The 22,949-nt window shown below is 45.9% G+C and overlaps 1 protein-coding gene across 1 annotated transcript in view; it reads right to left on the bottom strand.

The window, feature by feature from the left end:
- Positions 1-18,299: 18,299 nt before the first annotated feature.
- Positions 18,300-22,949, bottom strand: part of JAK3 (Janus kinase 3) — a 482,226-nt gene continuing 477,576 nt past the window's right edge. Inside the window, exon 24 of the mRNA XM_075314904.1 lies at positions 18,300-18,609. Coding sequence (XP_075171019.1) covers positions 18,460-18,609 — 150 coding nt within the window. The 3' untranslated portion in view covers positions 18,300-18,459. The remainder of the gene's footprint in view (positions 18,610-22,949) is intronic.

The following is a 22,949-nucleotide window of genomic DNA, read 5'->3' as shown; positions in this document are numbered from 1 at the left end:
TTAACAACATGAAATATAAACAAAAACTAGATAGCACACATAACACCACTTAAAAACAATCCGAAATATATAAATAGAAAGTGTGTTCCTGTAAGAACAACACACCATCCCCCAGCATGCATGAAAATACATCATATGGCTCTGAAAATGAAGGTAACAGATATGCAGCACAATGTACATGTGAAAAGAGGTTTCAATTATTCTTGCCAAATAATACATTAACATAACTGTACCAGAGAAAAAGAATATTAAAGCAGTGCAAATAAACCACTGCATAAGAAGTAATAAAAGGGTTATACAGCAGAACAAGACACTATATAGCAAAGTGAAAATAAGTGAAAATTAAATAGGACCAATATTAGCGACATAATGAGACAGGTAACAATCAGACACAGATAAGCATGAGAAGGAAAAGCAGGCGGTGCTCCTATAAGAACCTGCTGTAGGATACCAGGTAAGTATGAAGGGCATGGGGAGGACCCCACATGTATTGCCACACAACTTGTGGCTTCCTCAGGGTAAGAGCAACTTGTGGCATTCCCACATTTTCACCCAGCTCTGATGAAGTGGATGGAGCTGGGGGAGGATGAGGGTTTGGTAACCCCCACTTACCAAATTTGTGACGAACTACAGCATTTGTTATGCCAAAAATATTGCCCCAGTCCCCAACTTTGAATACGCGTTGGATTCATTAGAAGGTATGCATAGATATAGCGGTCAGCCACAGAAACATAATGCAACAATTGAAAGACACATCATGTGGTTTCTTTCCTACACAAATCTACTGTTAAGATCCATCAGGCTTGGAGTTGTCTCCATAAAAGAATTGGGGTTAAAAACCATAACTTTGACATGGATTCACAGCCAAGTAATTCAACTATGCACAAAAATAGAGGAACTGGGGTGCAGAATAATGGCAAGAGGTGTTTTGGACTGATGAGTAGAGATGAGCGAACCCATGGAACTTTGGTTCGGCAGCTACAGCCAAACTGTACCTCGAGTGGTTCAGACTTGGCCGAACCCCAATGGATGTCACTGATTGAAAGTTCAAGTCTCCGCCCCACATACAGCCAGCCATAACAAGAATACTTTCCGTGGAGGGTGGGTGGGGTTTTTACATTTTTGGGGGAGTTAAACACTAGAGCCAATCATGCTCTTGTTACCCCCAGTGCGAGCTATTCAAGTGGCTTGCCCCGGGCTGAGCACCGACTGTATCTGAGCACAGCAATGGCAGCACTAATGGTCAGCATTCATTAAGATTCCGAATGTTGAACCCGAAATCCGAACACTGAATATTGGGTTTGCTCATCTCTACTGATGAGTAAAAATTTGAAAAATGTATTTATAACCGTTTGTTTGCTGCAGTGCTGGAGAGTTGTACAATAGTGAGTGTCTGCAAACAATGGTGAAGCATAATGACGTTTTTTTGCAAGTTTAGGGTTGCATCTCAGCAAATGGAATTTGGTCAGGCTAAATGGTGTCCTCAGTGGCGAGAAATACAGGCAGGTACTTTTCCATCATGCAACAACATCAGGGAAGAATCTGATTGACTCTAAATTTATTCTGCAAAAGAAGAATGACCCCAAACTTACATTTATTTTCATAATGGACTATCTGAAGTGTAAAGAAGAACATGGAATTTTGGAAGTGATAATATGACCCCAGAGAGCCCTGATCTAACATCATTGAGTCTGTCTGGAATTACACAGACAGAATGATTTGCATAAGGCGGGTTTTGCACATTACGACATCGCAAGCCGATGCTGCGATGTCGAGTGCGATAGTCCCCGCCCCCGTCGCAGGTATGATATCTTGTGATAGCTGGCATAGCGAACATTATCGCTATGCTAGCTTTATATGCACTTGTGACGCCCTGGGCAAGCCAGGGGTCACAGGTCATCACACCACCACACCCTACACCCCAGCTAGGCACATCTAAGCTAACCCAAAAATCCTTGTTGCCTTCCTCCAGGAGCTGGTGTTCACACCAGGGGGTGGGCCAGGCGGTTGGCTCCGCCCACCGAGGAGTTCACAGCCCTGGAGGCGGGAGGAACCAGGCAGTTCAAGCGAGGGGAGTAAAGTAGAAGGAGGTAGTAGTGGAGCTAAAGTGAAAAGTGACAGAAGTAAAGCCTGAAGTTAGTCCGGGTGTGTGCCCCGGGCTGAGAGACAGCAAGGTCAGCAGACGGCGGTGATTGTCTGGAGGGGTGACTGCTCGGAGGTTGCTGGAAGGACCGCGGACGGGTGGTGGCCCGGTGGTCTGGAGCAGTATACAAAGGACAGTCAGCACCAGGGCAGGGGCCTCTCGGACCCCGGCAAGGCTAGGAGTCGCCATAATTTGCCAAATCCGTCAGTGAAGGGGACGTCTGTCTCCAAACAACCAAGTCCCGATTGAAGGCAACAGTCCAACCATTAAGGAGGAACACCGCCACCGCCAGGGCACCAGTTTCTCAGGGCCAGCGCCTGCGGGCAAAGTAGGGCTCCTCCGGCCCATATCCAAGCCGGGGAGCGGGTTACCGGTTGGAACCCATCGCAACCATCATCAACATAGGTGCAGGACAGAGGGACCGTCACCGTCACCTACTGGGGAAACCAAGTGCAGCCGTCCGTGGGAACCGTCTTTCCAGCCGTGTGTTTTACCGAGAACTGTGTCATCGTCTCAGGCTGAGTGAGTACCACAGTGCCGCAAGGCACCGTGCTGCCCCCGCGTCCCTGCGCCCACCAAGCCCTGCATCTCCCACCTCATCACTGGGCCCCGGGATCACCAACCCCTACCCACGGAGGGGCAACACAACAACTAGCTGCTCACTACCATCATTCCCGGGATCCTCATACAGAGCAGCGGTGGTGCCAACAAATCACCACAACCGTGGGTGGCGTCACGGACAATAAACTATCCCAAATCCCAATCCCCTTTCACTCACGGGCGAGGAGCGCTGCTAGAGTCCCCGGGATCCGGCCCATCGCTCGAGCCACCGAGCAGCAGCAGGCCGCAGCAGCCGCGGCAGCCGGACCCGAGCAGTGGGAGAGCGCGGCGTCCCCTCCTCCGCCCGCGACAACTTGGCATCACGAACAGGATCTTACCGCTCTGCCATCTGGTAGAAGTGTGCCTTGTTACCGCCGGAGGTGTCCGGCCAGAAAATTTCGGAAGTCACCATCTTTGGCGCGAAAAGTTCCCGCTCGAGCGTCTTCTCGAGTAGCAGAGGCGCGAAGGCCAAAACCCCGCCCCAAAATAGGAGGGGCCGGAAAGAGCTAAGGGGGACGCGATGGCGGCTGGCTGCATTTGAACGCAGCTATAGAAGCAGGGACGCCAGGACCCTGCGGCCATTGACTGGTTCCTGGAAGGGGCCGCTGCTAAAGATGCTGAGTCCGACCAACAACACCGTGGTCCCCGCGCCTGGCCCCGCAGCGTGGCTGGAAGTCCGGACCGTCCAGCTAAGCAGCCGTCTGCAGGTCCGCATGCAGCTCCTCCTGGAGGAGTGGGAGGCCGACATGGCGGAAGTGGTGGCGGCCATACGGAGACGCGAGGTGGAGGGAGTCTTGGAAGGGAGGGTAAGTGACCCATGCCCCTGTGCCCCTAGTGGGTCGGTCATCGCGGCTGAGGGGCCCGGTCCATACCCGCTCGCCCTGCTACCTCCCCCGCTACCCGTGTTGGCTGCTGCTGCCCTGCCACTAGGCCCGCTACCACCACCACCGGTAGCGGTACCCTGCCAATCCGCCCCGGCGGACAGACCTGCAGCAGAAGATCGTGACCACCCTGATCCGCTTCAATGGAAGAAGCTGGAGGCTGAGGCCGTCAGCAAAGATGCACCGGAGGCACAGTGGGGATGCAGCTGCCAGGAGGCAGAGCAGGCCATGTCACAGCGGGGTCCCTCATTACTGAAGGTGCCGGTCGCGTAGCCGACACGGAGGGACTCTGGCTGGGTCCGTCCCCTGCACATGCTGAACCGGAGCAAGCAGAAAGTGCTCCAGACTGGGAGCGGCGGCAACGGCAGCTGCGCAGGGAGATTGATGCCCGAGAGGGGTGTAGAGCGGATGTGCATGCCCGCATGTATATGGAAGAAGATCGCCTGCAGCGAGCTACCATTGGGGTCCAGAGCGGTGCACCATGTGAAGGTGGCACTAGAGCCCCACGAGTGAGAATGGACTGTTGAGCCGCTTCCAGGGCAGCGGAGCACCGTTGTCCAGTCCCCGTTGGGACCACCACTGTGTTTGTTGAAAAAGTTTTGAAAGTTTAAAAAAAATGATGAAAGTAATGATTACCGTGAAAGTCACCTGATTGTCCTACCGTGATTGAGAGAACCGGCCGTTGCCGGCACCGTTGTCCCCGAGGGGACCGTTTAAAAAGTTTTGCATGGAGAACTTTCCATGGACAAGCCCGTGAACTTGCAGGGCAACCACAAACGTTAAGTGGAATGTAAATAGTTGTTTACCGTTACCGTTTCCGTATTGCCGCCTCTGGAGAGGCAGGTTGGAGGGATGGCCCGCAGTAGAGCCGGCTGGGGCCCAGCCACCACAGGGACCGGTGGCTACCCTCTGGAGGGGAAGGACAGATCCCGCTCGGGTAACTTGTGCTGGACTTGGGTCAAGGGGTGCTGCCTGGGTTTTAGGGGCAGCATTAGGGCCAGGTTGCTTGGGTGGGAGAGAGCGGAAACCGTAACCGTAAACCGTTTTGCAACGTTTAAGAAAAGTGCCTCCTGTTATGGGAAGATGTAATAAAAATGTATATATGTTACCGTTTTACTTTTATATATTTTACAGAAAATAAAACCGGTGTTGGATGGGCAGCCCGCGGACGGTCTCCATTTTGCTAAGGGGGAATGTGACGCCCTGGGCAAGCCAGGGGTCACAGGTCATCACACCACCACACCCTACACCCCAGCTAGGCACATCTAAGCTAACCCAAAAATCCTTGTTGCCTTCCTCCAGGAGCTGGTGTTCACACCAGGGGGTGGGCCAGGCGGTTGGCTCCGCCCACCGAGGAGTTCACAGCCCTGGAGGCGGGAGGAACCAGACAGTTCAAGCTAGGGGAGTAAAGTAGAAGGAGGTAGTAGTGGAGCTAAAGTGAAAAGTGACAGAACTAAAGCCTGAAGTTAGTCCGGGTGTGTGCCCCGGGCTGAGAGACAGCAAGGTCAGCAGACGGCGGTGATTGTCTGGAGGGGTGACCGCTCGGAGGTTGCTGGAAGGACCGCGGACGGGTGGTGGCCCGGTGGTCTGGAGCAGTATACAAAGGACAGTCAGCACCAGGGCAGGGGCCTCTCAGACCCCGGCAAGGCTAGGAGTCGCCATAATTTGCCAAATCCATCAGTGAAGGGGACGTCTGTCTCCAAACAACCAAGTCCCGATTGAAGGCAACAGTCCAACCATTAAGGAGGAACACCGCCACCGCCAGGGCACCAGTTTCTCAGGGCCAGCGCCTGCGGGCAAAGTAGTGAAAAAACGAGAGTGTTGATGCTTATCAATGCCAATTTTTATTCATGCAAAGGTTTGTGCTATGACGTTTCGGCCATACAATTTTGGCCTTTATCAAATAAATGTACTGAAACAAAAGAAAGAAAAATACAATATCAAATCTCATAGACATGTACAGTCGATTTCACACCTACAGTCAATTTTACACGTAATGCATGCAACAAAAAATTCGGCCAATGCTTTTGGCGTTAGAACAACACGTATGACAAACAGAAAAACCTGATGTACATTTGTATGAATTATCAATTCATGATTGTTCAATTGAGAGACCCTAATATACATAACATATATGTAAGAAGGCATTATATAGAAAATACGTACCACAAGAAACGTATATGAGGTTAGACTGGTGAAACTAAGTTCACATATGTTGCTCAGTGGTACCTTAGTGATCAACCTGAAGTAGAAAACAAACCCATCTTGAGAATATTATCAATATTTCATGTAAATGTATGAAAGGGACCGTAAAGAAAAACAAAAAAGATTTATGTGAAATACACAAAATCGCTAGCCAAATTTACCTTTGCTATTATCTATGTGATATGTCTCTTGGAGACCCAAATGTTCACTAGCAAGCTGTGGTATATGGTCCGCTATAACGCTTGAGATACAAAGAGTACAGGGGACATTTACTATAGGATTATATAGGCATGCTTTGAGGGGCATTTAGACAGTTTTCTATATTTCTATATTCTTATCTTATATGATTAGGTAATTAGAACTATGGACGTGTTGCTGTAATCCTTCATAAAACTAATCGCTTTCTCCTTTATTCCTTAGGCACCATAATATGCCAGCACGGATGTCACGTCATCACCACATCACGTTTACCTATGGATCACTCCGACTTCACCTAATTTTACCTTACGTACTGTATACACTCATCCTGAGTATGTGCGCATGCGTGCGCGGCCGTGGGGATCTATACCCGTGCCCGCGCTAGCGTCAGTCATACAAGGGTATCACGCCCCATTCACTGTCACATGCTGTGTGTGGGGCATGGGCGCGCGTCCATCCTGGCGCGCGCTCCTGCACCACGTCCAGCATTACGCCGCCTGTGGTCTGCTTGTGCGCATGCGCGGGGGGCGTTCCTGACCGGGATACCCCCTGCGCCTGCGCGCTGATGCGTTCCACGGACGGCACAGCGTGTCACTCACAGGATTTCCTGCGCACATGTTTTAGCTTTAAATGGCGGCCGCAATACACCCGCCGGTACCTCCGGTCATCACGCAGCTTTCTTCCCCACGGAATCACCACTGCAATTGCGTACTCAGGTAACGGACAGGGGGTCTTTCCCTCTTTTTTTTCTCTTGAAGAATTACCATGATATACCTATTGATTATGTAATTCCTACAGATCCTCACAGGGGGGCTGTAGATACAGGACCTACAGGATTACTGACAGTGTAAGTCCACTGAACCACCACTGCATCTGACCTATCCAGGTAATGAATAGGGATTTATTAATACTCCTGGCGTAGAGAGGTTAATGATTCTTTAATAATCCTACAAAAAACTTATAGATACACAAGGAGATATTCCCTAAAGGATCCCTAAAAGTATACCAAGGATTAAATTTCAACACACACAGTGGTGAGTGATGAAAATCCTATCCTGTATATATATGTTTCATCCCCTCCATGTTTCTCAGTCTGCCTTTTATTTTTATTTTTTATTTTTCATATTTTATTCTTCATATTTGAAGGAACTTGGTCCCATAGTGCAGCAACAACACCAACATGAGCACCTTGAGAGGTTAAAAGACGGTGATTAAGGTAACACCACATTACTTACTGAGCACAACATGGCGATTGAATCTGTACTAAGCCCAGCCTGTTCCCCCCCCCCCCCTGTTTCTTCAGAAACACCACCCTCTCTTTCACCGGATGGTGGTTTCAATCTAATTCTTAACATTCTCTTTGTATCTCAAGCGTTATAGCGGACCATATACCACAGCTTGCTAGTGAACATTTGGGTCTCCAAGAGACATATCACATAGATAATAGCAAAGGTAAATTTGGCTAGCGATTTTGTGTATTTCACATAAATCTTTTTTGTTTTTCTTTACGGTCCCTTTCATACATTTACATGAAATATTGATAATATTCTCAAGATGGGTTTGTTTTCTACTTCAGGTTGATCACTAAGGTACCACTGAGCAACATATGTGAACTTAGTTTCACCAGTCTAACCTCATATACGTTTCTTGTGGTACGTATTTTCTATATAATGCCTTCTTACATATATGTTATGTATATTAGGGTCTCTCAATTGAACAATCATGAATTGATAATTCATACAAATGTACATCAGGTTTTTCTGTTTGTCATACGTGTTGTTCTAACGCCAAAAGCATTGGCCGAATTTTTTGTTGCATGCATTACGTGTAAAATTGACTGTAGGTGTGAAATCGACTGTACATGTCTATGAGATTTGATATTGTATTTTTCTTTCTTTTGTTTCAGTACATTTATTTGATAAAGGCCAAAATTGTATGGCCGAAACGTCATAGCACAAACCTTTGCATGAATAAAAATTGGCATTGATAAGCATCAACACTCTCGTTTTTTCACTTCTTTGAGTGCCCGAGCTGACTTTTTGCATCATTGACTTTTTCTCGGCGGCACCTAACTTATTTATTGTGAGCCAGATTCTATGCTATATATTGCGGGCAAAGTAGGGCTCCTCCGGCCCATATCCAAGCCGGGGAGCGGGTTACCGGTGGGAACCCATTGCAACCATCATCGACATAGGTGCAGGACAGAGGGACCGTCACCGTCACCTACTGGGGAAAGCAAGTGCAGCCGTCTGTGGGAACCGTCTTTCCAGCCGTGTGTTTTACCGAGAACTGTTTCATCGTCTCAGGCTGAGTGAGTACCACAGTGCCGCAAGGCACCGCGCTGCCCCCGCGTCCCTGCGCCCACCAAGCCCTGCATCTCCCACCTCATCACTGGGCCCCGGGATCACCAACCCCTACCCACGGAGGGGCAACACAACAACTAGCTGCTCACTACCATCATTCCCGGGATCCTCATACAGAGCAGCGGTGGTGCCAACAAATCACCACAACCGTGGGTGGCGTCACGGACAATAAACTATCCCAAATCCCAATCCCCTTTCACTCACGGGCGAGGAGTGCCGCTAGAGTCCCCGGGATCCGGCCCATCGCTCGAGCCACCGAGCAGCAGCAGGCCGCAGCAGCCGCGGCAGCCGGACCCGAGCAGTGGGAGAGCGCGGCGTCCCCTCCTCCGCCCGCGACACACTCACCTGCCCTGCGACCGTCGCTATTGCCGGCGACCCACCTCCTTCCTAAGGGGGCAGGTCGTGCGGCGTCATAGCGACGTCACACAGCAGGCGGCCAATAGCGGCGGTGGGGCGGAGATGAGCAGGATGTAAACATCCCGCCCACCTCCTTCCTTCTCATTGCAGCCGGGAGGCAGGTAAGGTGATGTTCCTCGCTCCTGCGGCTTTACACACAGCGATGTGTGCTGGTGCATGAACGAGGAACAACAACGTACCTGTCGCTGCACCGGCATTATGGAAATGTCGGAGAATACACCGATGATACGATAACGACGCTTTTGCACTCGTTAATCGTATCATCTAGGATTTACACACTACGATGTTGAAAGTGACGCCGGATGTGCGTCACTTTCGATTTGACCCCACCGATATCGCACGTGCGATGTTGCAACGTGCAAAGCCGCCCTAAGTGTACATCCACAAAAGATCAGTGGTTAGTTCTGCAAGATGTTTCGAATAACCACCTTGCCTAGTTCCTCCACAACCTGTGTACAGCAAAAAGAATTTATGCTTTGATACTTTGAAGGCAAAAAGTGGTCACATCAAATATGGATTTGACTTTGATTTTTTTTTTGTTCAGTTTACATTTTGTTAATTGATACAATTAAATTATTAACTTCTATTTTTAAAACATTTTACTTTTCAGCATTTTAGCCACAACTGCCTAAAACATTTGTATAGAACTGTTTTTATTTTTATTAAGGTTAAGGAAGTGTATACTATTAAGGAACCTGTGCTAAGCAAAAATTCTATTTATAGGGCTAATCTGCAGGTAAGTAGAATTAAAATCATGGCTTAAGAAACAATAGTAGCCACATGCGTTCAGTGATAGGGATTTTCCAGGGAGCGGTTACAGTTCCTGCTCACTAGACTGATGCCAGCCATTTAGACATTAATGGCTGTGTTTTGAGTTATTTAGAGGGCACCAAATTTACACTGTTATACAAGCTGTACACTGACTACTTTACAGTGTATCACTTTGTCATATCTTCAGTGTTGTCCCATGGAAAAATATAATTAAATATTTACAAAAATGTGAGGGGTGTATTCACTTTTGTGATATACTGTAACTCTATGTTATCCCTGTGACTGGCTGTGTTTCCAGTAAGGCAAGTAGGCATGATTAAAAAATGCCATATATTCAGAAGAGAAGCTATTATTAAAAATCATTGATAGAAATGGGCAAATAGTCAAATATTAGGGCTCGGATTCTTTGTGCTGAATAATTTCTATTATTCGTGTATTCGTACCGAATAACAAACCTAATATGCAAGTCAATGGAAAACTCGAATATTTTTCAGGAGGACCTTAGAAGTAGGTCTGGGAGGGCTGTAAAAATGCTGCAATGGATGGAAAAGTGCTACAATTGAATGGGAACAGCATGGAGAGTATTACAGGGGTCATACAGCTACAGGTTGCAGCCCCCAGCTATCTACGTTAGCTTGGTTGTGTATAAATATATAAGAGACACAATGCATTTTTTAATCATTATTTAAATAAATAATTAAATATAACATTGCAAGGTCCGTCTCAATTTAGATACCCAGCCAAGATCCAAAGCTGACAGCTGGGAGCTGGAATTCTCAGGCTGGGAAGGCTCCTGGTTATTTGGCCTTCCCCAGCCTAAAAATACCAGCCTGCAGCCACCTAAGAATTGTTGCATCCATTAGATGCGACAATTCCAGCACTTTACCCTGCTCATCCTGATTGCCCTGGTGTGGTGGCAACCAAGCTAATATAAGGGGTTAATGAATTGTAAAAAAAAAAATCACAGGTGTCATCAAGCCTACAGTTCGAAATTAGGGATGGGCGAACCCGAACTGTAAAGTTCGGGGTCCGTACCGAACACATGGTATTCGTGCACACGACCCCAAACACAAGCTTTCTGGGATGTTCATGTTACAGTTCGTGTTACAGTTCGGGTCCAGGGGCTGTTAAAAAAAAAGCACGTTATTAAAACAACATTATGATTATACTTACAGGTCCCGCGACGTCCTGAAGACTCTGTCTCCCAGCGCTTCTGCTTCTGCGTCTGTCTGATCATTGCTGTTTTCCCTGGTAAGCACCCCTGGCTAAAAGGGCCTGCCGTGACTGTGACATTATACCCATGTGACCAGTCACGTGTGAATGTTGTATTACATCATTGGCTGCAGACTGGTTTGGTGAGTATGACGTCATCAAAGGTCCTGGTGTGCCGTGATGCGAGTGTCATCACATCACGGCGCACAATCCCCTGACGGCAGCGGGTCAGCTCCATGTATTTCCACAGCTAAGGCGCTCCTGTCCTGAGAGTGGGGTGATGCAATGCGAGACGCAAGTGCAATCATCCCCTCACTGTCAGCGTCTGCTTCATCACTCTGTCCAGAGCGATGTAGCAGACCTGACATGGCTCTCTGTGCTTCTCACTGTGTATAGACTGTGTCTGTGCACAGTGATGAAGCAGAGTTGACATTGCATTTTGCTTCTCACTGTGTATAGACTGTGCCAATACAGAGTGATGAAGCGGTCATTGCTGTCCCTGTGTATTACGTCGGACTAAGGATTTTTTTATAATAAAGATGGAGTCTCTAAATGTTATTTTGTTTTATTTCAAATCAAAAAATGTTTTCTGTATTGTGTTTTTTCTTGCTGTTTCCTAGAAAATCATGGTGGCCATGTCTAATTTACCGTGACACCATTAATTTCGGGCTTAGTACCATCTGAGAATACAAAGCTGGTATTAACCCCATTTATTACCCAGCGCCAGGCAGATGGGGGAGGTAGCTTTATCTGCGCTGAGAATCAAAAATACTGCGGAGTGCTACATCATTTTTTTTAATGATTTATTTATTTTTACAGTACTGTGATGCCAGGCAATCAAAATACAGGGAAGCCCATTTTTTTAGTTATTTAAATATATAATTAAAAATAAAAAATGTGTGGGCTCCCGCTGCATTTTTTGTATTGCTAGCTAAGGGTAATCCAAGCAGCTACTGGCTGCTAACCTCCACTGCTTGGTGTTACCTTCACTGGCAATGGAAAATCCAGGGAAGCCTTTTTTTTTTTTTAAGTTTTTTGCCAAAAAATGGAAAAAAAAATGACGCGGGCTTCGCAATATTTTTGTATGTTAGCCAGGTACAGCAGGCAGGTACGGGCTGCCCCCAACCCCCAGCTGCCTAATTGTACCTGGCTGGGAACCAAAAATATAGGGAAGCCCTTTTTTAATTATTTCATGAATTTCATGAAATAATTAAAAAAAAAAAAAAAAAAGACATAGGCTTTGCCCAATTTTTGTGTCCGGCCAGGTGCAACTAGGCAGCTGGGGATTGGAATCCACAGCGCAGGTTGGCCCAAGCTTTCTGGGCCCTGCACGCTGTAAATTTCAGTCCACAGCCGCCCCAGAAAATGGCACTTTCATAGAAGCGCCATCTTCTGACGCTGTATCGAACTCTCCAGCAGCCCTGGTGACAGGTGGCATGCTGGGTAATAGGAGGTTAATACTAGCTTTGTTTTACTAGCTAGTATTAAGCCAGAGATTCTTAATGTCAGGCAAGTTTGACCCGGCCATTAAGAATCTCCAATAAAGGGTTAAAAAAAAGACACCACACAGAGAAAAAATACTTTATTAGAAATAAATACACAGACACACTTAGAGACTTTATGTATATTACTCCCTCTCACCCCTCCACGATACTGGTCTTCTGTCTTCTTTCTCCTTCAACCCATGCAGCTCTGCTACATCAAACAGCACTGGATGGGAGGAAGACGGGTCTGCTGCTCCCCGTGCAGACTAATCACTCAATGAGTAAGCAGAAGCTGCGGGTTGGTAAGCGGTGATTGTCACCACTGCCACCGTTGCCATAGTAACCTGACGGCCGGGTTACTATAACAACGGTGATCTCCGATCACCTGATTCCCGGCGCTGCTATTCACCGGCTGTGGCAGCCAATCCTTGCATGTGGGCTGACTCTGTAAAGAGCGCCAACATGCAGGGACGGGGAGCCGACTATGTGCCCGAGCATCTCGCCGGTACACGGCACTCGCTGAGTATACTGGATTACTGAGATGTGTGGGCGAGCACCGGCGAGATGCACTGACAGGACCTAGCATGACGCCATAGCCATGTGACCGGTCTGTAACCAACGAGGTAATACAACATGACTGGTTACATGGGTATGACGTCACAGAAGGTCCTATCATCAGTGTTGGTTACCGGGAGGGCACGGCGATGATCAGAAGGATAAGCGGCGGGAGACAGAGGCTGCAGGACGCGTTGTGGGACCTGCAAGTATAATGACAATGTTTATTATTAACTATATTCTTTATTTTACAGCCCCCCCGCCCCATCCCATAACTGTAAAGTCCAAGTTCGGTGTTCGGACGCAAGTTCGCATTATATCAGAACCCGAACGCAAACTTTACAAAACGTTTGTGCGAGTCTCCCGAACACTGAACATCGGGGGGTTCACCCATCCCTAGTCGTAATGGGAAGGGGTCTAAAAGAAATAAACACAAAGCACACAGAAAAATCCTTTATTTATAAAAAAGACACCCTCTTTCTCCAATTTATTAACCCCCAAAACACACCTGGAGATACGACGAAATCCACAGACACAATCTCCCACGATGGTCCCTGCTCTGCTACATCTGACATTGCAGTCACATTAGAAAATATGACACAGAACTGCAGCATCAGGGACACCCTAATGGAGCCACAGTTGTGAGGGTAGTGATGTCAGTGAGTTCACATGAGGTCACAGCTGGCAGTTCCCATGGTACCCCAACTGTGATCTCAGCTGAACTGACCTGAGGTGAACACATTGAACTCAGTGACATAATCTCAGGTGAAGTCATTGAAGTCAATGCCAGATTAATGGATTAGGCGATGTGCACACGTTCAGAATTCAGGTGCAGACATTTTTGCACCAAATCTGCATCTCCTAGCAAAAAAATGCACTGATACCACATGTGTTTTGATGCTGTTTCAGTGCTTTTATTGCCAGGAGCTGCAGATTTGGTGAAAAAAATTAAAATTTTGCAACCAAACACTCAATGTGCGCACATTGCCTAATCCGGTAAACCAACATTGAGTTCAGTGGCTTTACCTGAGGTCACAGCTGGGGTTCCCATAGTGCCAAGTGTGACCACCAGTGAATCAACTGCCAGATTACTGGACTGCCGGATTGCGGGATACAGCAGCATAGAAGTCTGGCAATCTGGCTTTCAGGTCAGCGGATTTCACACTTGGGGGATCCCCCTTTGCCCTTGGTGAACCCAGTTGACCAATTGCCAGATTGCCAAGCTACCGTGTGGCTATGTTCAGTAATCCAACAGTTCCGCAATCCAGCAATGGGTTTAACGGAGTTCACTGACAGCAGTGGGGAGCCCCCGAGTGTGAACTCCATTGACCTAACTGCCAGATTGATGTACTGGGAGATTGCTGGACCTGTCAGTAGTTCAACATTCAGGTAGCTGTGAGGCCCAGAAATCTTAAAGGAGCTTTTAAGGAAGCCTTTAACAAACCTTGAGTTCCCTGCTGCTGGGACATCTGGAAACTATGAACTGTTAGTAGAGATCCCAGCCTCCAGGTATCTCAACAGCTGGGAACTCCAAGAAACTTAAAGGCTTCTTTAAGGTTTCCAGGCGTCACAGCTGCCTGGAGACCCAGTGGCTGTGAGGTCCGGTAACCTTACGAGAGCTTACAGCTACTGGGGCTCGAAGCAGCAGTCAACCCAGTAACTTTAAGGGAGCCTTTAACGTTACTTGAGTTCCCAGCTGCTGGGACATCTGGAGGCTGTGAACTGTTACCAGAGATAGTGTAGATAGGGAAGTGTAGGGAATTTTCAATGCAGCCATAAGAGAAATTAGTTTAGATTACGTCACTAAATAGCTAGGGATTTAGATGAAAATTACTTTGGCCATCAGACCACTCCTTTAAATACAATTAGTCATAGAAATTAGAATTAGTAGATGTAACATTGAGTTTACATCTACGATTAGGAAACAAAATATTCCACAAAGTCAACTACACAAGAGCTTGAAGACTGATGAATAATAAGTGCTTTGCATAACTATGTTGTAAGTATTCCCACCTTTTCCCCATTGCCCATTAATTAGTGTATACAATAGAAGGTTGATTATAAATATGCTTAAAAAGCATACAGTTTTATTTGCATTATTAGGAAACTTTGTCATTACTTGAAATTACACAATTTGAAAATACTCTACTACAAAGGTTTGTCCATTTCCTCATAAAAGTTAGGTGTGCCATTTATAGTTGGATTGAACTAACTGGTGCTCCACCCGTGCCCATGAGATACTTACCACAAATTTACATGTGTTACGTAAAAATGACTGCTATATGGACAGAACAAACATACTTTCCTGTAGCCTATTTTTTGGTCGTAGGGACATTTTCAGATTCTCCCAGTCATGTACAGTTACAAATTCTGTAACGTGTGACTGTTTTGAGGAACAATGTATAAAACAAAAATAAAAGACACATTGGATATATGCAGGACATACTGTATATTACACACTTTAGAAGATACTGCACACATCCTCATACAGTAGACACACAGGTTAGATGCTGAACAGAGAGTCATCGCTTATATCATAAACATATTGTAGTTTTGCTGCAATTTCAAAGGAGTTTTTCAGTAGAGAAAGTCTGTTCAAATGAAGTTCAGGTGTTAGGTGCACCCTTGACATGGCCAAACATTTAAGTGCATCATTTCAGCTACTTGTTTTATGTCTTTCTTCAACTCCTTGCCTTCAATTGATTGCTCTGGATCTTGCACCCATTCTAAATTTCGGTTTTCCAAGTGTCATCAAATTTATGTAGATCCTCATTAGAAATAAATTAATGTTTAAGGGACTCTGTCAGTATAGAATGACTACAAAACAAGTACAGGTGCACTCTTTGCGCGGCCAAATATTTAAAGGAACTCTCTCAGCGACCTTTCTGCATACTGTTGAGTGTAGTATGTGTGTCAGCAGAATTTGTATTATTAAATTGATGCCATGAAGTAGCAGTGTTTACATTTTATTAAAAAGAAACAAAAACTAGAATATAAGAGCAAGAGGGGGCAACCTGAAATTAATTGTGGGAAAGATCAAAAGTAATATCAGTAGTAGATTCTCAAAAGTCTTTAGGATCAAGAAAGAATGAAAAAGAAAGGAGAAAGACAGTGCATATATGATGTGCTCACCTAATAATGGAAATTGTATAAATCTTTATTGAAGAACAAGCACAGAAACACACAATTAAAATGTACGAAAGCAATCCCCTGATGAAGCTGTAGGCATACTGCAATACGCGTAGGGCCTCTCCTCACCTGACAGCCTGATTGCAGCAGGCGTCATTTGCTATCTGTGAGCATTATCTGTTCATTTGGTCTTATTGCTGTCTCATTTCACCCCCCCTTTCCCTGGATCATCTTTACAGGAATCCTTACAGGACATAGGATTTACTTTCTTGGAGGGTTACTTACCATGCTGATGTCCCCAAATCAAAAGCAGGATTTAACAGATTGTACACATTACAAAACAATAACCAAATGCATTCTGCTGTATAGATACACTTCCCTTTTGAGTCGGTGAGGATAAGCACGGCCTCAACACGTTTCCCCGTCCACAACGGATCATCAGGAGGCCTAGGGGAAAAGAAAAAGGTCCAGGTATCCTACATGGTTAACCATTTAGGATACCTGGAACGTTGCGGTAGGGGAAACGTGTTGAGGCCGTGCTTATCCACACCGACTCAAAAGGGATGTGTATCTATATAGCAGAATACATTTGGTTACTGTTTTGTAATGTGTACAATCTGCTAAATCCTGTTTTTGATTTGGGGACATCAGCACGCGATGCTCCCCTTTTTCTTTGTGGTTTGTTCAGGTGTAGTGCTCTGTTAAGGGTCTGTTTTGTGAAGTGTTGCACTGTTATTTATTATTCCAGCTTGTTCTATAAGCTAGTCGTGTTGTTTGTAGGATGAAGTGGTCGGGGGATTTTTTGACCTCTTCCTCCCTCTACCCTTTGCTCCTCTTGGATTTCAGACACACTTCGTATAGGGAGACACAAGGGCAAGTTAGGGTGAGCCAATGCAGAACGGGAGCGCCAAGATAAGTTAGGGTATCATACCCTCCGTTGTAAGGTAAGAGCTAGCCCTAGGTTATCAATAGGGTTACATTAGTCCACAATCCTGGTAGGGGTCTGTGGTGTGTATTTTTAGCTTCTACAATCACTCACTTTGTAATATCTTGATCCCTGAATTGTAGTTCTTATTCATCTATACCCTCTACTGATAGCTTATTTCAACTATAGTGTTTAATCTACTTGGGTTGCTTTAATTGATGATAATAAACTTTGGGTTTTAAGGGATTTTTTCTGAATGTTTTTGTTAACCCTATTTATGTAATCCCATATACATTGAATTTGTTAATTCTCATTCATTGTTGTTGACATGCCTGTGGGGTCATGGATTACTCTTCACTGGGCCGCGGTGCTTCTCCTGGGACGCCGCGGTGACATCGCCCAGTTCTGTGACCCCAGGTGTCAATAAAATGGCTTTTGGGATGGAGACGATGGGGGTAGTTGTTCGTGAAGCCACCTGTGGTGTGTGGCCAATATCAGCGTCCACTGCGGGGATTTTTCTCTGCTGGGGCGGATGACAACGCAGCTCGGATGGTTCAGCTCTCCACAGGCAGAGCTATGTCCCAGACAGGATGATGGTGGTAGTAGTCTCTCAGACGCAGATAGCGCTGGGGGCACGATGGTGAGGGATGCTGGCAGTAACAGGACGACACAAGCGGTGCAATTCAAGGTCTCTTTTCTCACTGCTCACACACACTGCCATTGGAAGTGCCGATCCCCGCTGTGATGGGCTCCAGCCGATCCCGGATACTTCGGAGGTCATGACCAGCGGTCCCTTCTGTAAGTCTCCTTTCTGTGGTCTCCCTCCACCCCAGCTCCCGGGCCGTGGAATGGGTCACTGGTGTCTGCTGCACTCCCCGCAAACCATGGGATTCCCTTTCTTTTCCTAAGAACCTGGGTCGAGCCTCTAGCTCCAGACCATGGGCCTCGAACTGTTCGTTGCCTGCTGCTTCTCTCAAGTGCGACCTCACACGGACACTGTCCGGTGCTGACTGCCTATTGTGTGTCTGATGGCTCCTAACTTCCCCTTGTGGAAGCCTCGCCTCCCAGGTTCCTGACTAGTGGGCAAGAGGTCCCATACCTCGTGATGGCCACCCCAGCTCCTACTCTAGCTCGGTCCCAGTGACAGAGCCCCCATGTTATGTGTTGGTGGTGGTGTTACCGGGGATGACCTCCTCCGCATCCAAGATGAATACTGCATCTTAAGTGAGGTGCAGTACCCTGTGGCGACTGAGGCCTCAGGGGGCGCTACATTGTTACTCTGCATGATGTAGCACCCCTGAACTCCCTATATTTATTTATATCGCCTGTGCAGTTCTTTCATATATTTTCCCATATAGGCTAAAGAATGAGTCGCTTTTTTAATGCTTTTAAAAAATTTATTTAACTTCAGCTTTAACAAAAATAAAAGTATCTATATAACAAATAGCAAGCTGTAAAATGTAAGTAAATGGAATTACTAAAATAGATTTCATGTGGAATTCTTGTGTGCGTACACTTGTCTTCACCGTAAACCTGCATAATGTGATAAGAAAGAATCCATTCAATTGTAACATAACTAAAACTGATCTTCATACATGTTGCCGTGTAGATTGCAGGGCTCGCTCTGATACGCTCGGCGGAGCTGGTCACACTCATTCTCTAGCACACTAAATGTTGGCCGCTCAGATGGTTGGAATGACCAGCAGGACAGCATCATCTTATATACCTGCAATAAAGAAAGATGTTATGTCTAAACAGCACATTACAAAGTGACTAAATACACATGGAATGGACATCTTGATCTCGGCTTGTTGATCCTTCCACTATTTTCCTGCCATTTGTTCATTTGACATTGTGATCAGAATAACTTTCTTACTTTATGCCAAGGGCAACACTTAGGGCGGCTTTGCACGTTGCAACATCACACGTGCGATGTCGGTGGGGTCAAATCGAAAGTGACGCACATCCGGCGTCACTTTCGACATCGTTGTAAATGTGTGTAAATTCTAGATGATATGATGAACGAGCGCAAAAGCGTCGTTATGGTGTCATCGCTGCAGGCTCCGACTTTTCCATAATTATGCTGCCGCGACAGGTACGATGCTGATCCTCGTTCCTGCGGCAGCACACATCGCTGTGTGTTACGCCGCAGGAGCGATGAACTTCACCTTACCTGCCACCGGTGGCTCTACGGAAGGAAGGAGGTGGGCGGGATGTTTACATCCTGCTCATCTCCGCCCCTCCATCGCTATTGGCCGCCTGCCGTGTGACATCGCTATGACGCCGCACGACCCGCCCCCTTAGGAAGGAGGCGAGTCACCGGCCAGAGCGACGGTCGCAGGGCAGGTGAGTGCATGTGAAGCTGCCGTAGGGATAATTTTCGCTACGCCAGCTATCACAAGATATTGTACCTGCGACGGGGGCGGGGACTATCGCGTGCGACATCGCAGCATCGGCTTGCGATGTCGCAACGTGCAAATCTTGCCTTAGATTTGTTATCGCTTACAAATAAAATGTTTTCCTTAGGAATAGGATATCACTGCCAATACCAATGCATTGAATAGCTTGAAAATCTCTTCCAAATCACTGCAGTCAAGTGAATAGAAAGGCCAAACTTACCAATATATGATTAAAACAAACAGTTGGCTGCAGGATTCAGACATGCCCCAATGATATATGATGGAGGTAGCACATATCGAGTGTGGTGCACTACACTCCATGGCGCCTCTCCCCTGATGAAGAGAAGAACAAGTCGTCTTATCAAAATGTGCGTTGGGCTGTCCTGAAGTTCCCTAATCCAGCGAATGACCTCTCTTTCACTATCGCGGTTTCTGCCTGCTTATTCCCAGCACTTGATTTTTAGTATGCCTCTGACCATTATAGGGACTTCTGTTCTTGCACTAATTGTGGATGTACTCCAATATGGAGATATTATAATGTTGATATATTTCACAATTACCTCTCTACATGTATTATTGTAATATGTTAGTGCATTATTAATCCCTATGCAGTGCCTACCATATTGGGGTATGGTCTTGGTTTTTAATTCTATTTTAAACAAAATGGATGTTCACCTGCTTTAATAAATTGTGTACAATTTTTTGCACTTTAAAAACTCCTTTCCTCCTTTTCTTTATTATGCCTTTGAGTTTGTGCCATATGTGGGAATTTGGCAAAATCCAAACCCACATTAACCTTTGTATGCTGCCACGGAGTTTATTGTTCATATACGTAACTGTATGGCTAGCACCCCCTTTGCCTCATGGGTGACTGTTGTGTAAATGGTGTGCATCAGTATTTTGCTCATAGCCTACCTTCATCAAATAGCAGTAAACTGCTATTTTCACCATGTATTGGTAATAATGGCCACTTTTATGTTGTGGTTTTGTGGTCATCATAAAATTATTTAACAAAAAAAATCAGTAGGAAAAAGCTTGATTGTAAAGATTTTAAATCCACCACAATTCCCTATAGATAGTGATATCACATTGATTTTCTGTCTCTATTATCCCAATTAATTCCAAATATTAGAGACAGCAGTAAGTGGTAAGTGACCACAGCGCTGCTGCATGACGACGTATCACAGTGGGGGAGGGGGTCATAGAAGCTGCAAGGAAGTGACGGCAGGGCCACTATTGTGATGACGTCCTGGCTGAGACTCCCCTCAAACAAAACATCAAAGAAAGTAAAAAAAAATAACAGAAAAAAAAAGAAATAAATCATAAGCTGTATAGGGATTACGGGGAATCTTCAAATAAAAATATAAGAGTGGTAAGTTACAAAAACAGACATTTATACAGGGCCTTTTGTGTATCAGACAATCCAGTTGGTAGAAGTAGTCATCTGAGGAAAGTGTTATTGCACTCATTCGTTATGCAGTTTGCGGATGTTACTAACGACCTGCTAGTCAGTCTGTAAAGACGACTAGACTGCTCCATGCTTGAATTTTTTTCACACATTACAAACGTTTTTGCTATATTCAGAGGAAGGTTGCCAACCTAACTTGGTATTTTTTATGAACAGCTCAAAAAAGTATGGACAGATAAACTATAATGAATCATGATTATAAGTTCTACATATTTACAGTGGAACCTCAGTTTACGAGTAACTTGGTGTGCGAGTATTTCGCTATACGAGCAAAGCTTGCTGTACATTTGAAACTCAGTTTACGAGTATGCTTTGCTGTATGAGCAAATACTCACCGCACTCACTTCTGGTTCCGCGCTCTGACACACTCTTGCAGTCTGCACAAACACGCACAAACATGCACAAACACAAACACACACAAATACGAACATATTATGGTCACCTTACCTTCCGTTCCATCGCCGGCCTCCCGATTCTTGTAGTACGCCAGTACAGAATGTGTATCGGGTAACCATCGCGACGATGGAGGAACTTCCGCTGTCAGCCGCTTCTCAAAGGCAGCGCACTGACCAATCAAAGGCAAGTAGCTCTTGCCTTTGACGTCAGTGCTCTGGCAGCGGAAGTTCCTCCATCGTTGCGATGGTTACCCGATACACATTCTGTACTGGTGAACTACAAGCATTGGGAGGCCGGCGATGGAACGGAAGGTAAGGTGAGCATAATATGTGTGTGTGTGCGTGTGTGTTTGTGTGTGTTTATGTGTGTGGAATGGCACAATAGGGGACCAGGATGGGACATCGAACAAGTTGTGGAACAAATTGTCTGAGCTTGAATTATTGTCTATGGGAAATCTTGCTTTGCTAGACGAGTAACTTGGTTTACAAGCACACTCCCAGAATGGATTGTTCTCATAAACCAAGGTTCCACTGTATAACCCACAATTCTAATATGAAGACATCAGCTGCATTCACTGTAAACTGAGAAATCATGATAATTACAGTCAAAATAATCTGTATAAGTTTTTTCAGCTTCAAAAAAATTACGGATGAGTTGAATTTATTTTATGGACAGGGCAAAAAATATGCTTTATTTTTACAGACTGTCCTGGAATTTCTGGCGACAGAGGAGCGATGGGCGAGGGGTGATGGGATAAAAACAAATTTCTTGTATGGGGCCCTTCAGCAGTCTGTCCGCCCCTGCTGTAACCCAATGCTTTTCTTTAGGCCTCTTTCACACGTTCGTAAAAAAGCACGCACTTTTTTAACGGACGTGTCAAAGGTGCGTTTTGCCCTCAGTGAGCCGTGTTTATTGCCTAAGTGTGTTCTCCGTGTGTTATCCGTGATTACACACGGATAATGGGAACTTTCTGCTCACTTGTCCCTAGCGTCGCTGTCCGTGGTGCTGTTCTTCAGTCTCCGGTTCTGCCGACTCCCCGCTGCTGCTGCTTCCGGCCGCAGTGAAGTGAATATTCAATGAGCATAATGAGCGGCGGTCGGCAGCAAGTGACAGCAGCGGCAGAGACAGGAGGGCTGGAGAAGGTGAGTAAAGTTTTGGTTTTTTTTCTCACAGACAAATGTCTTTTTTTCAATGCGTGTCACACAGAACACATCCGTGTGGTCCATTTGCGTTCTGTGTGACACCTGTGATGCCGGAGAGAAAACGGACATGTTGCCGTGAGAAACACACGGACACACATATGTATGGAATGGACACACATTCCATGCATAAATACATACGTGTGTCCAACTCCATTTGAAAACATAGGTCTACGTGTGTACGTGTCTCCGGTACGTGAGGAAACGTACCAGACACGTACATGTGAAAGAGGCCTTAGACAGTGATCTCAACAATCTTTGGCAAGTGCAATGAAAGACCTTGTCATGACTATTCATGACTATTTTATTGCACAAATGTTTTTCCCATTATTTGCACAACATGTGAAGAAAGTGACGGATAGTGTCTACTACAACTTGATAACATTGATATTCCTTTAGTCTTATTTAGATTTAGATGGCATAAGCCTTTTCTTAACAGGTTATTGACGCCTATATTGACGCCTTGGGTGTGCTTTCATTTCAGGTATTTGTGCAACTCATGTTTATTTGCCATTTATCAATTAGATTTTTAATTGACAGTAAGGTGTTTTTTTCAATTATGTTGGAAACTCAATGATCCGTTTATCTAATTAGATAGGTTGAG

Source organism: Anomaloglossus baeobatrachus, chromosome 1 (genome assembly GCF_048569485.1).
Source record: "Anomaloglossus baeobatrachus isolate aAnoBae1 chromosome 1, aAnoBae1.hap1, whole genome shotgun sequence".
NCBI lineage: Eukaryota > Metazoa > Chordata > Amphibia > Anura > Aromobatidae > Anomaloglossus > Anomaloglossus baeobatrachus.
The sequence above is the reverse complement of the archived record's forward strand: the minus strand, read 5'-3'. Positions and strand labels throughout refer to the sequence as shown.